The 18,917-nt window shown below is 41.3% G+C and overlaps 1 protein-coding gene across 10 annotated transcripts in view; it reads right to left on the bottom strand.

Annotated features, from left to right (window-relative positions):
• The window catches only part of MMD (monocyte to macrophage differentiation-associated), a 73,164-nt gene that overhangs the window by 42,967 nt on the left and 11,280 nt on the right, over window positions 1-18,917 (bottom strand). For 8 of the 10 annotated variants that reach the window (XR_825584.1, XR_825583.1, XR_825581.1 and 5 more), the window contains exons 3-6: window positions 17,620-17,780; window positions 14,098-14,172; window positions 12,476-12,577; window positions 10,292-10,361 (exon numbers count right to left, since the gene is read on the bottom strand). Coding sequence is in view for 6 of the 10 variants with exons in the window: in XM_010843628.1 (XP_010841930.1) it covers window positions 10,292-10,361; window positions 12,476-12,577; window positions 14,098-14,172; window positions 17,620-17,780 (408 nt within the window). In the remaining 4 variants the exon portion in view is untranslated. The other 2 variants (XM_010843626.1, XM_010843630.1) reach the window with 2 other exon arrangements.

Raw genomic sequence — 18,917 nt, 5'->3', positions numbered from 1 at the left:
GATGCTTTCAAACTGTGGTGCTGGAGAAGACTCTAGAGTCCCTTGGACAGCAAGGAGATCCAACGAGTCCATCCGTTAGGAAATCAGTCCTGAATGTTCATTGGAAGGACTGATGCTGAAGCTGAAACTCCAATACTTTGGCCACCTGATGTGAAGAGCTGATTCATTTGAGAAGACCCTGATGCTGGGAAAGACTGAAGGCAGGAGAAGGGGACAGAGGATGTGATGGTTGGATGGCATCACTGACTCAATGGACATGAGTTTGAGCAAGCTCCAGGAGATAGTAAAGGACAGAAAGGTCTGGCACGCTGCTGTCCATGGGGTCACAAAGAGCTGGACACAAATGAGCGACTGAACAATTGATAAAGAAGGAGATACACAGAGTGAGCAGATGCTCCAGGAAGAGATGAGGTTACCCTGGTGGACTAGACAACAGAATTCTAAATAAGACCTCAAGACACCCAATCTTCAAATAGATTTGACAGAGGTTTGTGTGAGGGTTTACTGAGGTTCTAAACTGTGTGAAAACTGTTTTCTTTTCCATGTGTATGCCTGACCAATTTTCATTTCAAGTTTTTGATCCATTTGTTCTTGCTGACTCTGACAATGCTGTGATGCAAACTGAATAGGAGGCTTCAGAACTGGAGAGAACCTGGGTTCCTGTCCCAGCTCCCTGAATGAGCACGAGGCAGGTAAGCCTGACTGTTTCCTACCCTGCAGAAGAGGGAGAATGAAATCCAACACTCACAGAGTTGTTACTCACTTACAGTATGTGTCTGCTTGGTAACAAAAAAGCGTGTAAGCTCAATCTTACAGGATATTATATAAACTAAACCAAAAGGCTTCTCTGGGTAACATCATTTATAAAATTTATAATCCTTAGGCCCAGACTAGCATATTTTAAGCTGAAAATGTGGTTAAATGTTTGCACTGGTTCTAGCAATTATTAAAAAGTGGACTAGAAAATTCTAGATGACAGGGTACATTTGTTTTTATTCCCATCCTGACTTTTCAAAAAAAAAAAAAAGAGAGGAAAAAAAGGCTAGTATACAAATTACATATGCTAGATGAGCTCAGGCGTTCAAAAATGCATTATCATTTTCACAGTCATCTAATTTAGAGACAGTGGAACAAGTCCAAGTAACAATTTTATTTTTGTCTACAGCACAATTTTGTACATACACTTTAGTGGTTTTGACAGTGGTACTTTTGAGCAGATTTCAAATGAATCCACAAAAGTTAATATACTTAAAATTAAATATACACAAAAAACAAGAGGCATCCAGATGCTCAGAGCCATGCAGAAGGGATGGTCTGGTTGGCGTTTTCACTGGGTACCTTGCCTATTTGGGGTTGCAGAGAGTCGGACATGACTGAGCAACTATTAACTTTCACTTTTGCCTGTTTCAGAATTCATCAGCAAAAGGCAGTTCTTCTGCTCCTCATTCCCATATAACTTATCAAAGTCAGAGTTCTAAGCATACACACACACACAAAATAAACCCTCCTTTAAGGCTACATCAGTACAAAATTTCAATGAACTGAATTCAATATACTGTCAAACTAACAATTCCAGTGATCTTACCCAATCACTAGAAAACAGGCAATATCAGCACCCGATCTAAATGCAAGGTTATTTATTAAAACACCAACAGGAGATTAACCAAAAAGCAACTAATATGTTAATCTTAATATAAGACATTGAAGAAAAACCAAAAACAATATATTAAATATCACTCCACTGAGCCAGGCTGTAACTGATGGACAACAGACACGTGAGTTTGTCAAACAGTGCTTTAGATACTTTTCTAAGATAAAAAGTGTATCAGGAGATGCAAAGGAAAGGGAGAAATGTGAATTTATGCATTGAGTTCCACAACTTAAAATGACTATCAAACCGATAATATAAAGCTAAGTGACAATAACTTAACCACTGGGCACCAGACAGGCATGACCACTATTCACTGTAATTCACAGCGCTCTTCAGGAGTGTTCAGTGGACGGCCAAGCCAGCAATCCTGTCTTAATACAGACTGGATACTCCTCTGTGGGAAAAGACCCCGAAGAAGTCATGGCAAAGGCATAGAGAAAAAGTTCAACCTTTTGAAAAAGTTAGTGATATCAAAATGCTTTTCTATCGCTGGGAAACCAAACTAGGTCAAATATGTGGCCCAAAGCAGCATGGAATTCAGAGTCAGAGGTTGGCAGGAAAGTTTTGGAAAAGTTGCAGCTTTTAAAAATTGGCAATCTCTCCATGCTTAATAAAACTATCAGAGAAGAGGTATAATGTTTGTTCATTTGTGGAATGTTGACAGACTGCTGCAAAAATTCACATGAATGAAGAACTGCACAGATGTGCTTCAATGAAGTATTTTTTAAAAAATTTACAAAAAACTGAAGTTTCTATTTAAAAAATAACTACGTATGCCAAGATGAAACATGGTAAAAAGTAGTGTAATTTCTAGTCATGATTCTTTTAACAGCTAATGGGAAAGTGATAGAAATCATTTTCTCTTAAAAAGGAAGTTTTGTTATTGCACTGACTTTTACAATCTGACCTAGTAATTTAGAAAAATCATGTAGTAAAATCTGTAAAATTAAAATACAAAATTCTGGTTTGTAAACATCAGTTGGCCAAGTCTCTCCAGAGTCCTTCATGATAGTGGAATGGAATGAATAATTAACTCACTACCTTATTTACTTGCTGTGAGGGGGAAAATCCCAGAACACAGCTTTCATAACTTTCACAGTAATTATATTCAAAAGATATAAAGAAAGTCAGTGCAGTTGTCTTCTTTTCTTCCTCTGTGCAATTTTCAGCTCTTATCCCACTCTTAAGTGCCATAACTGAAATAATACTGGTTTGGAGACCTAGTACAGATTGGTCATAAATGTCGCATAAAATCTGTAGGACTTCGGTAAAGATATTTCCAAATGGCATAGTAATGCACTGCAGCTGCCGTGGCCACAAACAGGTGCCAGATGGCATGCGCAAATGGAATGATGCCATCGCTCTTGAAGAACACAACTCCCAGGCAATAAATTAAGCCCCCGCAGGCAAGTTCGTGAAGTCCGTCCGTGTTGTTCTGTCAACAGAGGAAAAAAACGAAAAGGTTTTGATGTTACTCTGATGACAGCTAAAACCATCCCTGCAAATGCCCCCTAAGTCTCCTGATTTTCCAGACAACAAAGCAGCTCTGCACAAACAGAATCCTTATCTGTACACATGAACTACACTTAAATCGACCTGGATTAACCTCGGAAATCAGCCGTCTGCATCTCACCAAGCAATCAGGTTATAGGTTCCAAGGCAAACAGCAGCATCTTCTGCTCATCTATAGCTTGTTTAAGCAGACTGCAATCGCATCTAAAATGAATGGTCATTCATTTGATAAAGTACAGTCCTTGGCTTTCATCTTTCTCTTGAGCAGCCTTCTTCCCTACTAAGGTACATTCAAGCCGCTCTGCTTATAATCCACATCTCCAGCACGGTTTTCACTCCCTTTGTCTTCCTCAAACTCTGTTCTACACTAATCACTTTCCTCAGACTCCTCCTGTTTCTGTGAGCTTGTGGCTCCCTTACAGCTGACATAGCCAGAAGGAAAATCCTTGCTAGGAGTGACCTCTGAGATCGTATAGCACAATACAGTTCCTAGCCTTCTAGATGCACCAGGCCTTTGTGTCTTTGTGCTTGGGAGTGTTTTAGCTCAGCAGGAAATTAACAGTCAGGTGTGCTTTAGCACAAAAAGGAGACTTTATAAAGTACTCTTGGTTTTCAAAGCCCTTGACTCATCTACAAGATGAGACCGGGCTGTGTGAATGGCAGGTGAAGAGAACAGAGGCAGGGCTCAAGATGCTGATGGACAAACTCACGAGGGTTTCTGGAGACCAGAACACGGAGGTCTCCGGTTCCGCAGGGTGAGTGGGAACCTACAGCAGCTTGTGGCCAGGCCTTGGAAGGGACAACGGTGGGGGTGTTCTGGAGGCCTGGGCCCTGCAGCCTTGGGAGCCTTGGAGCAGGGCCCTGCAGAAGTCCAACAGGGGACTGGGGGGCCCCGGTGCGTGGGCTGCCTGTGCCGAGGTGAGGGCGATGGCCACATTGGACACAGAGCCAGGCGTGAGGAACCAGGCCGGGGGCGAGGGCCAGCCCCATCTTCAAAATTCACATAGGCACCGTGGTGTTCTGCAGGATCAAACAATGAGGAAGGAGACTTCTCAGATTGCTCCTTAACCTTGGTCAGATGGGACATCAGTCAGATTTCATTTTCTTTAAAAAGTAAAACATAGCAAAACAAAACACCAGACACATTTATTATTTCCTAGAGGTTATAGAGCAATTAATATCCATTAATAAGAGTGCATCATAAGAAATGCTGGGCTGAAAGAAGCACAAGCTGGAATCAAGATTGCCGGGAGAAATATCAATAACCTCAGATATGCAGATGACACCACCCTTATGGCAGAAAGCCCAAGAAGAACTAAGGAGCCTCTTGATGAAAGTGAAAAAGTTGGCTTAAAGCTCAACATTCAGAAAACGAAGATCATGGCATCTGTTCCCATCACTTCATGGGAATTAGATGGGGAAACAGTGGAAACAGTGGCTGACTTTATTTTTTGGGGCACTCCAAAATCACTGCAGATGGTGATTGCAGCCATGAAATTAAAAGATGCTTACTCCTTGGAAGGAAAGTTATGACCACCCTCGATAGCATATTCAAAAGCAGAGACAGTACTTTGCCAACAAAGGTCCATCTAGTCAAGGCTATGGTTTTTCCAGTGGTCATGTATGGATGTGAGAGTTGGGCTGTGAAGAAAGCTGAGCGCCGAAGAATTGATGCTTTTGAACTGTGGTGTTGGAGAAGACTCTTGAGAGTCCCTTGGACTGCAAGGAGATTCAACCAGTCCATTCTGAAGGAGATCAGTCCTGGGTGTTCATTGGAAGGACTGATACTAAAGCTGAAACTCCAATACCTTGGCCACCTCATGCGAAGGGTTGACTCACTGGAAAAGACCCTGATGCTGGGATGGCAGGAGGAGAAGGGGACGACAGTGGATGAGATGGCTGGATGGCATCACCAACTCAATGCACATGAGTTTGAGTGAACTCCAGGAGTTGGTGACGGACAGGGAGGCCTGGCATGCTGTGATTCATGGGGTCGCAAAGAGTCGGACACGACTGAGCAACTGAACTGAACTGAGTAATACAAAATTCCCTGTATACATGTATTAGGGGCATTTTCCTTAGAGAGGGTTAGGTTTTCCTAACAGAGGGTTAGGATTCTTACAGGAGCATCTGACCTCCCAGTGAAGAGTCACTCATCTAACATAGCCTCCTTATTTTAGAGATGAAGAGACTAAAGTCAGAGAGATAAGTACTGCTTTATCAACTTTCAAAGAACCAGAACATGGTTAATCTTAAAACCAGATTATGTCTGCTTCATTATCAACACCATTACTGTGTTTCTATGTCCCTATTAAACGTTTGAAACATTCATTTAATCTTCATAACCCTAAATTAAGTATTTTTATCCCAACTCCACAGATGAGAAACCTGGAACACACAGAGGATAAATAATTTGCCCACGGCCATGGAGCCTTTAAGTACCAGAATCAGGATTTGAGTCAAGACCAAGGTGTTTTGTTTCCTGAAGTTACATTCCTTTTTTAGGGAGGGAGCGAAGTCTTTTAAAGACTGATGATTCATTTATATAGTGTAATGCATAGATATTAAGTGGACTGTAAGGTTTTGTGAAATGCACACTTTTATGTAATTCATATCACCCCTATGAAGATACACAAATATCCTAACACTCCAGAAAGTTCTTTGGTGACCCTTCCCAATCCTAGACAACCCCTTCCACTAAGGCAACCATTGTTCTTGTTGCTATTACCACAGACTAAGCCTCTCCATTCTAGAAGCTCACATAAATGGAATTATACTGTATGTACAGTTCTGCGTCTGGCTTCTTTTTTGCTCAATATAGTATTTTTGGTGCTAGTGATAAAGAACTCGCCTGCCAATGCAGGAGATGTAAGAGATGCGGGTTCGATCCCTGGGTCAGGAAGATCTCCTGGACGAGAAAACGGCAACCCACTCCAGTATTCTTACCTGGAAAATCTCACGGACAGAGGAGCCTGGCGGGCTACAGTCCATGGGGTTGCAGAGTCAGACACGACTAAATCGACTTAGCTCGCAAGTGTGCACATGTATGCATGCTAGTGCTAATGTCATTCATTCCTTTCTATTACTTGGCATTTCATTAAGTTTTAATATCCTTTCCATTTGGGGGCTATCATGAATAAAATTTAATCCTTAAACTGTTTTACAAGTCCTTTTGTAGATACATGTTTTCATTTTTGCTGAACTATAAATGTGTGCTTAATTTTATAATAAACTGCTAAGCAAATTACCAAAGTGGTTGCATTTTATATTTTCCAAAACAATGAATCAAGGCTCTAGTTATTTCACATCCTTGTTGGTATTTGGTGGCGTCAGCCTTTTTAATTTAACTATTCGGTATGGTGTGGTGGAAAGCTTTTAATGTTCATTTTCGTGATTTCAGAGATGACTGGTGACATTGAGCAGTTTTTCAAGGGTTTACTGGATACTTGTATCTCTTTCTCATTTTATTATTGATTTTGAGTGCTACACTGTGTTTGGTACATATCCTTTGTCAGATACATATAGAGAAACCAAATTTCTCCCAGCCTGAGGCCTGACTGTTCAAGTTCATTGATCTTTTCTTCTGCAGTATCCCATCTGTTCTTAAATTCCTCCAATACATTTTTTTTTTTCAACATATAGTTTTCAGATCTAGAATTTTCATTAGGCTTTTCTTGCTTATCTAGCAATATTTGTTTAGTTAATGGATGCCAAGAGTACAGATTTTGTTGTTTTCCAAACGTTGAGTTTGTTCTGCCATTTATTTACTAGAGGATCAACTTTATCCTTTGAGGTTTCTGGGCTTTGTTATGGGAGTGCCACAGCTTTGTCTAAGATGTGATCTTGCTAGGGTCAATGGAATACTTATTTTGCTCTGCGTGGTCTCTCCATTCTGGCTGGTTGGAACTCTGGGATCTCCAGTACTGGGCTCATTCAGGAATATCCACTTACTTCACAGCCTTTCAACAGCTATCTTCAACCAGGGTATGCAGCGTCTTGCCCAGCACAAATGCAGCTTAGTATTTGGGCAAGGGCACAAGTAAATCCCTTTGCAGATTTCTGGAGACTCTTCTCTGTGAAGCTCCCTCGTCTCCAGGACCCTGCCCCAGCCCAGTGAGCTGAATTGTTGGTTTGTTTCCTCCACCCAGATGGCTGCTCCTGGACTCCACTTTCTTTCACTGTAGTTTGGAAAGCATTCCAAACAGGGAGAAAACTGCAGTGCATTTGAAGCTCATCTTTTGGTTTCTCTCTCAAGAATCATAGTCCTATATGTCTGTGTCCAATGCCAAAAAATTGTTGTTCATGCACTTTTGTAGCATTTTTATAGCTCTTTGTGGTAGAAGGGTAATTCTGACACTCGTTATTCTGACTGCAACACCAAAGGTTTGAGTCTTCATCATCTGTGCTGTTCCTGCTCCTTCAGATGCCTGGTTCCTTTTGACCTGGTCTCTGCTCACCGGTTTCATCACAGAACTTGTGTCATCTGCACGGTCACACCCCTCACATGTCTATGCACATTCAGACGCTGCTTCCCCGTGCCCAGGCCTCCCTCCACGCTGGGTCCGTCTCCGTGCCACCTGCGCCACTCTTCCGCCTCTTGGCTCCCGTCTGTCCTTCTGAATCAGCGTGAATAGCATTTCCTCGGGTATTCTGTCAGGCCCTCCCAGAGTAGGCTGCACTTTCCCCAAAGCCTTATAAAACTTGATGACCACTTCTTATTTTATATGAATGGTATTTTTCTGCTTGATTCTAAGTTCTATCAGGGCAAGGGTGGGGATTTTCCTGTTTGATAAACGTGAACAGTAGTCACCTGTTATTGTGCCACTTGAAAATGTCCATGAAAGATTTACACTAGTAAAAATACTGGATAAACTTGTTTTTACGATACCCAGAGGGAATTTACCTGAAGCTTCACTCTAACAATTAGTAACCTATCACCCAGACCTTGCTCTGGGTGTCCTCAATCGCCTTCCAGGCAGATTTTCTCACTTCTGTCTTTTACCTCCCTCCTCTCACCATTCCCTGATGCCTTTACCAACTAAACTATATGTATTTTCGGTGCAAGGTAAATTACTAAAGCCATTATAAATCTTGTATCTCAAAGAACATATCTCGTTACAATCTCATAAAGCATACCCTTTGAAAAAACACAAGCAAACATAAATCCTAAATATTTTACAGGCATTTTTGTGACCAGAGCGAGAACTATATACAGCAAAATTCTTACAAAGTGCCTGTGAGCTCAGGAGTGAAATTACAGGTACATTTCTGACCCTTGCAGGCTAAGAAGAGAGTTCAACTAAACAAACCATGACTTCCTTAATTAATACAGTAGCCAGTGCCCCAAAATGCAGAGTATAGACTGGAAATACATAAGCTAAAAGCACAAGTGAGCAGTGGGTGGGATTGTGAGGTCGTTACGTTATTGTTCCAAACTGACAAATACACATGGATTTCTCAATACTGATTAGTCTGACTCCTACAGGTAATGCCACATTTTCACTCAGTAAAGTCCCCAAAGGACAATTTCAAGCAAAGTTAAAAAAAAAAAAAAAGCACTTTCCTGGGAAAGAGAAATAATACGACTTAAAAGCAAGTGAAAGGAAATGTAAGAGTGAAGGGATTCAAGAAATATCCAATAAAATGTTGAGCCAAATGACCTTTTGAAGTCCTTCCAATGCTTAAATTTTAAGAAGTCATTAATTTAACTGTTTACAATAGCCAAGACATGAAAACAACCTAAATGTCCATCAACAGAGGAATGAATAAAGAAGATGTGGTACATATATACAATGGAATATTACTCCACTATAACTAAGTAATATTTTTAATATTACAAGCCATTAAAAAGGATGAAATAATGCCATTCGCAGCAACATGGATGGACCTGGAGACTGTCATACTGAGTGCAGTCAGTCAGAGGAGAAACACTGTATGACGTCCTTTATATGATACTGAGTGCAGTCAGTCAGGGGAGAAACACTGTATGACGTCCTTTATATGATACTGAGTGCAGTCAGTCAGGGGAGAAACACTGTATGACGTCCTTTATATGATACTGAGTGCAGTCAGTCAGGGGAGAAACACTGTATGACGTCCTTTATATGATACTGAGTGCAGTCAGTCAGGGGAGAAACACTGTATGACGTCCTTTATATGATACTGAGTGCAGTCAGTCAGGGGAGAAACACTGTATGACGTCCTTTATATGATACTGAGTGCAGTCAGTCAGGGGAGAAACACTGTATGACGTCCTTTATATGATACTGAGTGCAGTCAGTCAGGGGAGAAACACTGTATGACGTCCTTTATATGATACTGAGTGCAGTCAGTCAGAGGAGAAACACTGTATGACGTCCTTTACATGATACTGAGTGCAGTCAGTCAGAGGAGAAACACTGTATGACGTCCTTTATATGTGCCATCTAAAAAGAAGTGAAACAAATGAACTTATTCACAAAACAGATACAGACCCACAGACTCAGAAGAGGAAGTTATGGTTGCCAGGAGGGGAGGATGGCAGGAAGGGCCAGGGAGGGAGTCTGGACTGACGTGCACACACTGTTATATTTAAAATGGACAACCACAAGGCCCTACTGTACAGAACAGGGAACACTGCTCGATGTCATGTGGCAGCCTGGATGGGAGGGGAGATTGGGGGCGAATGGATACATGTGTATGCAGAGGTGCTTTGCTGTGCAGCTGAAACTATCACAGCATTGTTAACTAACTATCCTCCAATATAAAATAAAAAGATTTTTAAAAAATGAAAAATTTACCCTTGTCCATGGATTTAGGTTTAAGACACTAAGTAACTTAAAAAATTCCCACCTTCACATTATCTCACACCTCTTTGGGTAAAGGGTGGGAGTGGGGTTATCTCCAAGAACAAATACAGCAGATTACCATATGGAAGGAGACACTTGGGTATATAGCTTTTCCAAACTGCAGACAGCATGTAGTGCAAGTTGTAGCACTTTGTAATTTATATATTTTTTCTTTTGAGTCTCTAATAGGCACAATATAACTTCAGAAATAAAAGCTACAGATTGTATCTATAGACATATTAAAAGTCACAGTGATTGGAAAGAAAATAAGGTGAAATAACTAAATTATGAAGAAACTTACCATTGATGTTACCACCAAGGCAGGAGAAAAGCCCATTGTGAGATAGAAAAAGAGCTCAATCACCTTATACCTGCAGAAGAGAAATGTGTTAATATAATTTATCTATTCCTACAACACTTAAACCATTTCCTTGCCATTTTTTTCTTTTGAAAAACAAATGTAAACTCTTAATGAAATGTATTTTCCCTACAGGAGACCATTACAGACTGAAATACTGTAGTTGAGTATAACAATGAACGAATATTTCTTTCAGGATTGTTGTTGTTTAGTCATTAAATCCTATCTGACCCTTCTGTGACCCCATGGACTCTAGCCCTCCTGGCTCCTCTGTCCATGGGATTCTCCAGGCAGGAATACTGGAGTGGGTTGCCATTTCCTTCTCCAGGGGATCCTCCTGGCCCAGGGATTGAATCTGCATCTCCTGCATTGGTAGGTGGATTCTTTACCACTGAGCCACCAGGGAAACCCTTTCAGGATTGATAAGGCGTCAAATTCTACATGCTACATGGAAAATGTTCTTTGCCCAAAGTTATCACTGAATCCAATTAACCGTGCACCTTCCCTTTCTAATCCCAGTGTTTGCCTTCACCATCATTCCAATTCATCACTATAAGACACTGAAATTATGAAGCTGCACAAGGAATAGCTTGGCACCTCCTCTATCAGTGGCAAAGGGATGGGAGCCTTAAAGAACTAAGGGAATGTATTTCTGATGGTCTATTTTGTATCTGCACAAACTCTTAATTTGTAAGGCTCATCATCTTAGATGCAGATTATTTGAAAATGCTAAAAAAACACACTGTACTGAAATTCAAGTTATATTTATGCCTAGTCAAACTACACTTTAAGTTTCTCGAAGGCAAGGACCAAAGTATATTTATGTTTGGATCTGCAGGGCCTAGAACAGTATGTGGCACCATTTAGGTTTTCCCTAATACCTGCCAAACCAAATGGCCAAGGGTGACTCGCATCTCGTTCTTAGTGTTTTGTACTCAAAGTTCACCAGGAAGTAATCATATCAGGGAACTGGGGAAGAATGTGGGTTTGGTTTACATCAGAAGGCCTGAAACAGGATAAAAAATAGTTGTCTTACTTTACTTCCTATTTTATCCAAGGGTATAAATTAGGGGTTTGAGTCTGAGAAGCAAACTGTTCCCTTGGATATATATATATATAATGCATAACACCACTCAGAATTGCTAATTATGGTCAAAAATGCACTTAAGTGAATTTCAAAGTTACAGAGAAGTTAGCTAAAACTACTATTTTCTTCTGAAAAGAGAAAACAATTTATTACTTTGTGACAAGCACACGTTATAGTCAATTCTGAGGGCCATTCTGCCAAAAACAATAGATAAAGAATTTAATAAACTGTATCCAAATAAATGATTTCATGGTTGTGAGTTTCTCAAGTTCAGGCATATGAAATGATGAGAAGAGCCATGGAATAGGAACTAGGCCACCTGGGTCCTAATTCCAGATGTGTCACTGATTTCATGCATGTACTGAATGTTCTCAGTTTTCAAGCATGAAGCAGAAATAGACGACTTGAAGGTCTCTTCTAGAACTAAGATGCTAAATTTCAATAAGCTTTCTTTTTATATTGCTTCACACACTAGGACCTTTGAATACCAGGTTAAAAAAAAATGTGTTCCATGGTGAGGATACTAAGAGTTCATATACCCTTCCAAACATCCCCCTTCCCAGGAGTCTTGGGTTGGAACAGCTGCTGGGCTCCTAACTAGGTTAGGTGTTATGCTGAGGGCTTAATATCGATTATCTTCAACCTTCCTAGAAACTTAGAAAAGCAGTTATTTTTCTCATGTGGTAACTGTAAGTCACAGAGGCAGGCTAGTTTGTAGATACAACTAGTCTGGCTGAGGATGTGAAGTGAAGTCTGACTCATTTCAGAGTCAGAACTGAACTGCCATTGCAGATGAGGGAGAAGGCTACTTTGTCCTTCAGCTACATCATGTGTTACACAGGCACCATTCATTTGTCTACAGCAATCTGTCCACCAGTGATACAGAGCAAATGGTTCTGAAGATTTGTTAAAACAATATATATTCTGTTTATGTATTTCTACTATTTTGAAGTACAAATGTAAAGTAAATCATACTGTAATGTAGATAAAATTTAGGAAGTTAATTTTAAAGGTATTAAATGTAAATTATTTTCTCTTACTTTTCATGGTAGAGAAATACATAAATGGTTCCTCCAGCTGCCATGAGCCAGATAAACCAACGCATATGAGATGCCAGGGGTCCAAGTTCACGGAGATTTAACCTAAAAATGTAAACATGACAACAGAGAACAGAAGTGATAAATGAAAGGAATTCATAAAACCTGTGTTTTCCTCTAGTCCTGAAAACTGATAGAGAAGGTAAGAGGATAAGACCAGAAAGAAAAAGCACTCAACATGTGGTGGAGGTATCTGGGCAACTGGGGTAAAATTAATAACTTAAAGAGACATGTACAGGTGAGCCCCAGCACACCACGACACCCGACTTTCCTGATTAGGCGGGCTGCTGCAGAGGCCACTCGCCTTCTCACTCCTGACTGTGTACTTGAGAGCAGACTGTTTACAAAGATTACTGAGAACAAAATCCTCAACTGGATCCCACACACACAACAGATACCTAATACACAGACCAAGTATCTCTGCCAAGAGAAAACATCAGAAGAATTAGCCCAACATATGTCATGTAAGATATTTTGTTAGAATTTAACCATGGACTCCTGTGAAGCCTGAACTTAAAATGCTACAAATTCATCTGTACTAAATTCTGATTAATAGATATGGGGGAAAAAATGTTATTCTGAATAACTATTACTACAAAATTAGTATTTCCAAATGGAAAAGGTACCATCTGCATATCGAAGACTTACATGTGAACAAACTGTTTATTGTAATATTTGTTTCCTCAGTCTACATTTAAAATTTTTATTTACTTATTTTAAATTGAGGTATACTTCACAAAAGCCTCCAAGTATTCTCGCTCCAATATGATGCAGACCTATAATTTAGTAACAGGTACTGGGGAGAGACAGCACTTACTTTTTACTACAACACATAATTAGGTTTCTTTTGAATGATGGATGCTACATTAGTCAGAATCCAGAGACTGGGTGTTTCTAATGAGTATAGTAGTTGACGGCATAATATCAATTTCCGAGTGGTTAAAACTGGACCATACCGTGGTAGAGGAAAACTAATTTTTCTTTAATTATGGATTCAAAACAGCACAAGACTCTATCTTGTCTATACCGAAAAGACAGGAAGAACCAGGACACTGAACTGAATACCAGGCATTTTAAATGGCTAACTAATTAGGCTAGCTCTCTTATTCACATAGCTGAAGAAATGAGAGACACACTCCATATATAGTAGCTACTGTGCTGTGAAGACAAGCAGTGTGAATTTCAAAAGTTAGCTTGTTTTCTTTACATATATATATTTATAGCATTTCCATTTAAACAATTAGATGTCCAAGTATTCTGAATAGCAGAAGCACAAAGAAAGAAAATGGAAGGCAAAGGTAATCTATTTCCAAAGTGAGCGTGCTACCTACACACAACTTTGTAGCACTTCTCTGGAACATTCCAGGGCAGATGTGTATTCTGAGTGTCAGCAACCTTGTTTCCTTACAGTCTGCAAGCTGACTCAAGCAAATCAAAATGGGAAAGGAAAAAAACCCCGTGTATGTATGTTTTTTGGGGTGGAGGGCAGGGACAGGAAGACAGGAGGGAAGAAGGACTGAGAATTCTCTCATAAAAATGCTGTCTTCAGAAAAACTGTATCTTACCATGGAGCGTAAGACGCAGCAATGAAGAAATAGATGACCATTCTATCGCACATGTGAAACCAATGCTCCACTGTCCTGTGGGGGCAAACACATCAGACAAAGTTTTCAGAAAACTGTAAGACTGGAAGTAGGGGTTGTCACTCCGCTACGCCACAACAGCCACTCTTGTTCCTAGTTCTCATGGCATACATAAATGGGCTTTCAAAGTCACACAGCTTTCTTTTTTTTTTAATAAAATGAAGCCACAAATAAAAGCTTTATTATTAAGATTACACATACCAAAGATTCTCTCCATGTAAGAACCCCACAACAATCAGAAACTCTGAAACTATTAAACAATAACAAGCAAAATCTGTGCTTTCTGATGTTTTCCATTTCTTTTAGATCCTATCTAACAGGAAAATGAAGTTCCCCGAGGACAGACCACCTCTCAACCCCTATCATGGTGCAGGGCACAAACCTGTGAGGGCTCAGTAAAATACCCCCTAAAGCCACAGTCTTTTTAGAATGTCTCTGAAGCAGCCTTTACTCCAAGTACCTTAATGCAGACAATAAGTTGCAATAAAGCAAATTTAGAAACTAATTTAGGAACAGCAATGACACAAACAGGGGGAAAAAAAATGGTTATCTGCTGTCAAGAGGGTAGCCGCCTGCGCTTCTAAGCAAGTTTTCTCCTGCAACTGAAGGGTCAGGAAGTGTACAACGATCCGGCTCCCCGAGGTCTATTCACAGAGTGGATAAGACAGGATCTGCCCTTCACTGAGGGAACGTAAAAAGTACAAACGCACTGCACTGTCTTTAATCCACTTTCAGCCCAAGTGGTGGACACGACGGCTTGGTGGTTGACCAGCATTAGACCTGCCTCGCCACACACCCTGCGGTGGCCAGGGCAGGCCGAGGGTGTCCAGCCAGTCAGTGCTGGTCACTACATTAATGTTCTCAAGCCTGACTGCCTTTCAGAATCGTCCAGGGAAGCTACAATACAGTCACAAACTCCAGGCCAGCAGATCCTGACTTAACAGGGCTAGAAGATGAGGCAGAAGGTGGAGGGAAGAGGGGAATCTCTTTTTTTAACTGCTTGGACGACTGTGATTCTGAGCCAGTTCTGGGGCCTTTCTAATTCTGCTTTCCAGACGGTGGCAGCACCCAAAGTCAAGCTGCAGCTTGTTCAAGACCCACCCCGCAGGGACTGCCCTGCCGGCCCAGGGCTGAGACTCCATGCTGCCAGCATGCGGGGCCCAGGCGTGAGAACTAGACCCCCCCTGCCACAACTAAGAGTTCATCTGCAGCAGCTAACACCTGGCGCAGCCAAAAAAATAAACAAATGAATAAAATATTAAAAAAATAAAACCCCACCACCCGCCTCTCTGACACTCACCCTCCAGAAACAACATCTGTATCAGAGTACGTATGAGCATTAAATGAGACGATGCGGCCATGTGATTAGCACAGCACCCAGCACATAGTAGGTACTTAACCAATACTCATTCCCTTCCCTCTTTTACTTAAATTAAGGATATACTGGGATATTTTTAAGAATTAATGCAATTAAAATAAATAAAATTCCACCCACAGCTTATGATTCTAGCAGTGCTATTACAAGGTTCAAGAGAGACTGGTTTCTCTTACACCTTTTTCTCAGGCCTTGGCAGGGAGGCCCTGAATACTGAAGCAGGTACCTACAACTCTTTATTGATTCAGAAATCTAGACAGCAAAGCCAAGTCAGACAAGGCAATCACAGGCACTGCACTATGCCCAAAAGATAATGAAGAGCTCTGGCCTCTGCGACAGTGTGTCCTGAAGAGTCAGGATAGGTATTTTTGAGGCATGCTTCTGAGTGTGTCCTTCATGAAGGAGTGGGCTCCTTGATAATTCAATGCTGTGGTTTTATTTTAAGCTCAGGGAACTGTCAGCTTCTGGGTGAAGGTAGCAGACTACAAACTATAAGCAATAATGTGAAGGGTGTGGTGGAAGTAAACCTCAGGACCGGAGTCAGAGGACCTGGGATGATCAGATTCTGCTGCAATCGATCACTCGGGCAAGTCAGGGAGCTTCTCTGGGTCTCAGTTTCCCCAGATGAAAATGATGGGTCTTGGATTAGATGTTCCTTAAGAATCCTTCTTGGAGAAGGCAATGGCACCCCACTGCAGTACTCTTGCCTGGAAAATCCCATGGACGGAGAAGCCTGGAAGGCTGCAGTCCACGGGATCCCTGAGGGTCGGACACGACTGAGCGACTTCACTTTCACTTTTCACTTTCATGCATTGGAGAAGGAAATGGCAACCCACTCCAGTGTTCTTGCCTGGAGAATCCCAGGGATGGCGGAGCCTGATAGGCTGCCATCTATGGGGTCGCAAGGAGTCAGACATGACTGAAGTGACTTAGCAGCAGTAAGGATACTTCTGGTTCTAAAACTCTGATCTTTAAATGTGAGGAAACTAGTAATCATCTCATCACTAGCAGAATCCCATATCCTGCTTTTAAATAAAGCATATCTTTTTAATGTTAGATTGTCCAAATAGCATGAGATTTCTTTGAACATTCTATAAAGCCAAAAATTACCTTCTAATATTATACTAAATCACTTTTGGTCTGTTCTAAATCCTCCTGAGAAGAAATTTTGCCCTTTGGGGTTGTACAGATTCTATTTCATAAGCAACTAAATGGTGTGCTCTACCTTTGTATTCTCCCCAATTAACTCTTCACTCAAAGGATGATTGCTTTTATGTTCTTCTCGTTGGGAGGTGAGGGACCGCAGTATTGTTTGGAAAGCGTTTAATAGCTAATAAGTAGCAACATATGTGTGTTTTGTTTGAGTAGATACACTGGATCTAATCCTGAAAGCTGAACTTCACAGAACAGTAACCTGAGCCGTAATATACCTGCGGTATAGCTGCAGTGACTGTAATTTTCAGTCGCCCTCACATGCGTCGTCTCATTCACCTATCCCAACAGTCCACCAGGCGGGCATTACCATTCTCATTTTAGTGATGAGGAAACTGAGGCTACATGAGGCCAGGTTGCAGGGCTGGGACTGAAAACCCAACCGATGAGTCCAAGCCCAGGGTCCTGCCCACCACCCCGCAGCTGCAGTGGAGAACAGGCGTCAGGGTTCCACACTGTCAGTCCTAGGGAAGCAATGTGGGTTGGTTTGGTTGTTGGTTGGTTGGGTTTTATTTCGGCTGAGCAGCGAGGCTTGCAGGATCCCTGACCAGGGACTGAAGCCGGGGCTCCAGCAGTGAGGGTGCAGAGTCCTAACCAGTGAACTGCCAGGGAATTCCCAGCAATGTGGTTTTGTTTGTTTTTTGAACAAAGACCCACTTTTTAAAGATACACATGGGGGGTCCTCAAACTCCTTCCAATCCATAGAAAATTTCCTGAGCAATGAATGGGACAGTTGAGTCTACCAGGAAGGGCAATGTCCACTCTTCGCCTCAGCTGCCCGAAGCATGCCAGCAGGAAAGGCCAACCTGAACCAGTGATTCTGTGTGACCTGTTCAAACAGCTGCCATTCACGGTACCTTAAGTGGCTCTTTTTCCATGCTACAATGTGAAATACTGTGGAAACGATGAAGAGGGCACAGAGGCCCATTCCATAAATCCAAGCTGTTATCTTTTCCCAGCAGTCATCAGAGAGCCGGTGAAGGAGGGCACTGCCCACAATGGCCGGAACAATGAGGAACTGAGAGAGAGGGAAAGAAAAATAAATATTCAGTAAAACACTGAATTGAGAGCTGTTAAAAATACCCAAGTTTATGAGGGACAACTTTAGGAAGATCACTTTAAAACACACATCTCCTTTCCCGGATAATTAGAACAAGCACCAGATGAAGCTGACGTTTTGCTGCGCTGAGAACAGGTGCTGTGTTTAGGGCCCGGAACCTGTGCCTGCCAGTGGGGACATGGTCAGGCAGCAAAATTACTCAACTGTTGCAAAACAGACGTCCTCTATCCTAATTTTGCTACCAAGCACGTATCCAGATTTCCCAGGGATGACTTGATCTTGAGATAGTCCTTCCTGTTTCCCCAAAGTGCTACTGAAAGCCCAAATTTCAGGAAAGGGTAACTAAATGAATTAAATCAGTGCATATAACGCACATACCACACTCAAATCATTTGTCCCATCATACGTCCTCATCTCTAGTCAGGATGTCTACATCCCACCAGTTTGGGGGCTACTGTAGAGTGAAAAGGGGTGGAAGGGTCTTTGCATTATCTCATTTTCTGAGATTCATTTACCTATTTGGCTGTGCCAGATCTTGGATGCAGATGCACGATCTAGTTTCCCAACCAGGGGTTGAACCCAGGCACCCTGCACTGGGAGGATGGAACCTCAGACATGGGGCCACCAGGGAAGTTCCCAGGTTATTTCATTTTTAACAGCACCTTTCAAGTAGACAAAGGTAATCCATTCCTACCGAGTCAAATAATTTTAAGAGACTAGGATCTTAAGAGGGAATTTTGCTTTTACGCCATATTTTACACTACATGTGGACACAAAGTGCAAAGTCTAGCCATAACAGTATGACTAATAAACATTTTATAATAATAGAAATCATCAGGAGAAATCAACTACTTTATTAGATACCAGAATAAACATACCTGGCAAAGAATGCAAACTTTAGAAATCTCATCTATTTTTGTCTCCAACACCTATGTTTTCTCTCTTGCAACAGAATATTAACTCTTCCAGATAGGATCAGCACTGAATTTCAATGCTGATTACAATGGCTGAGAACAAAATGCGAAAATTAAGGACAACAAAGTAAATTTTTCATAAAACAAAATTTATTTTGAGATTTTGTCCTTTCTATTTTTT

This window comes from Bison bison, unplaced genomic scaffold (assembly GCF_000754665.1).
Source record: "Bison bison bison isolate TAMUID 2011002044 unplaced genomic scaffold, Bison_UMD1.0 scf7180017864184, whole genome shotgun sequence".
NCBI lineage: Eukaryota > Metazoa > Chordata > Mammalia > Artiodactyla > Bovidae > Bison > Bison bison.
Note: the sequence above shows the minus strand (reverse complement) of the source record. Positions and strands in the feature narration are given on the sequence as shown.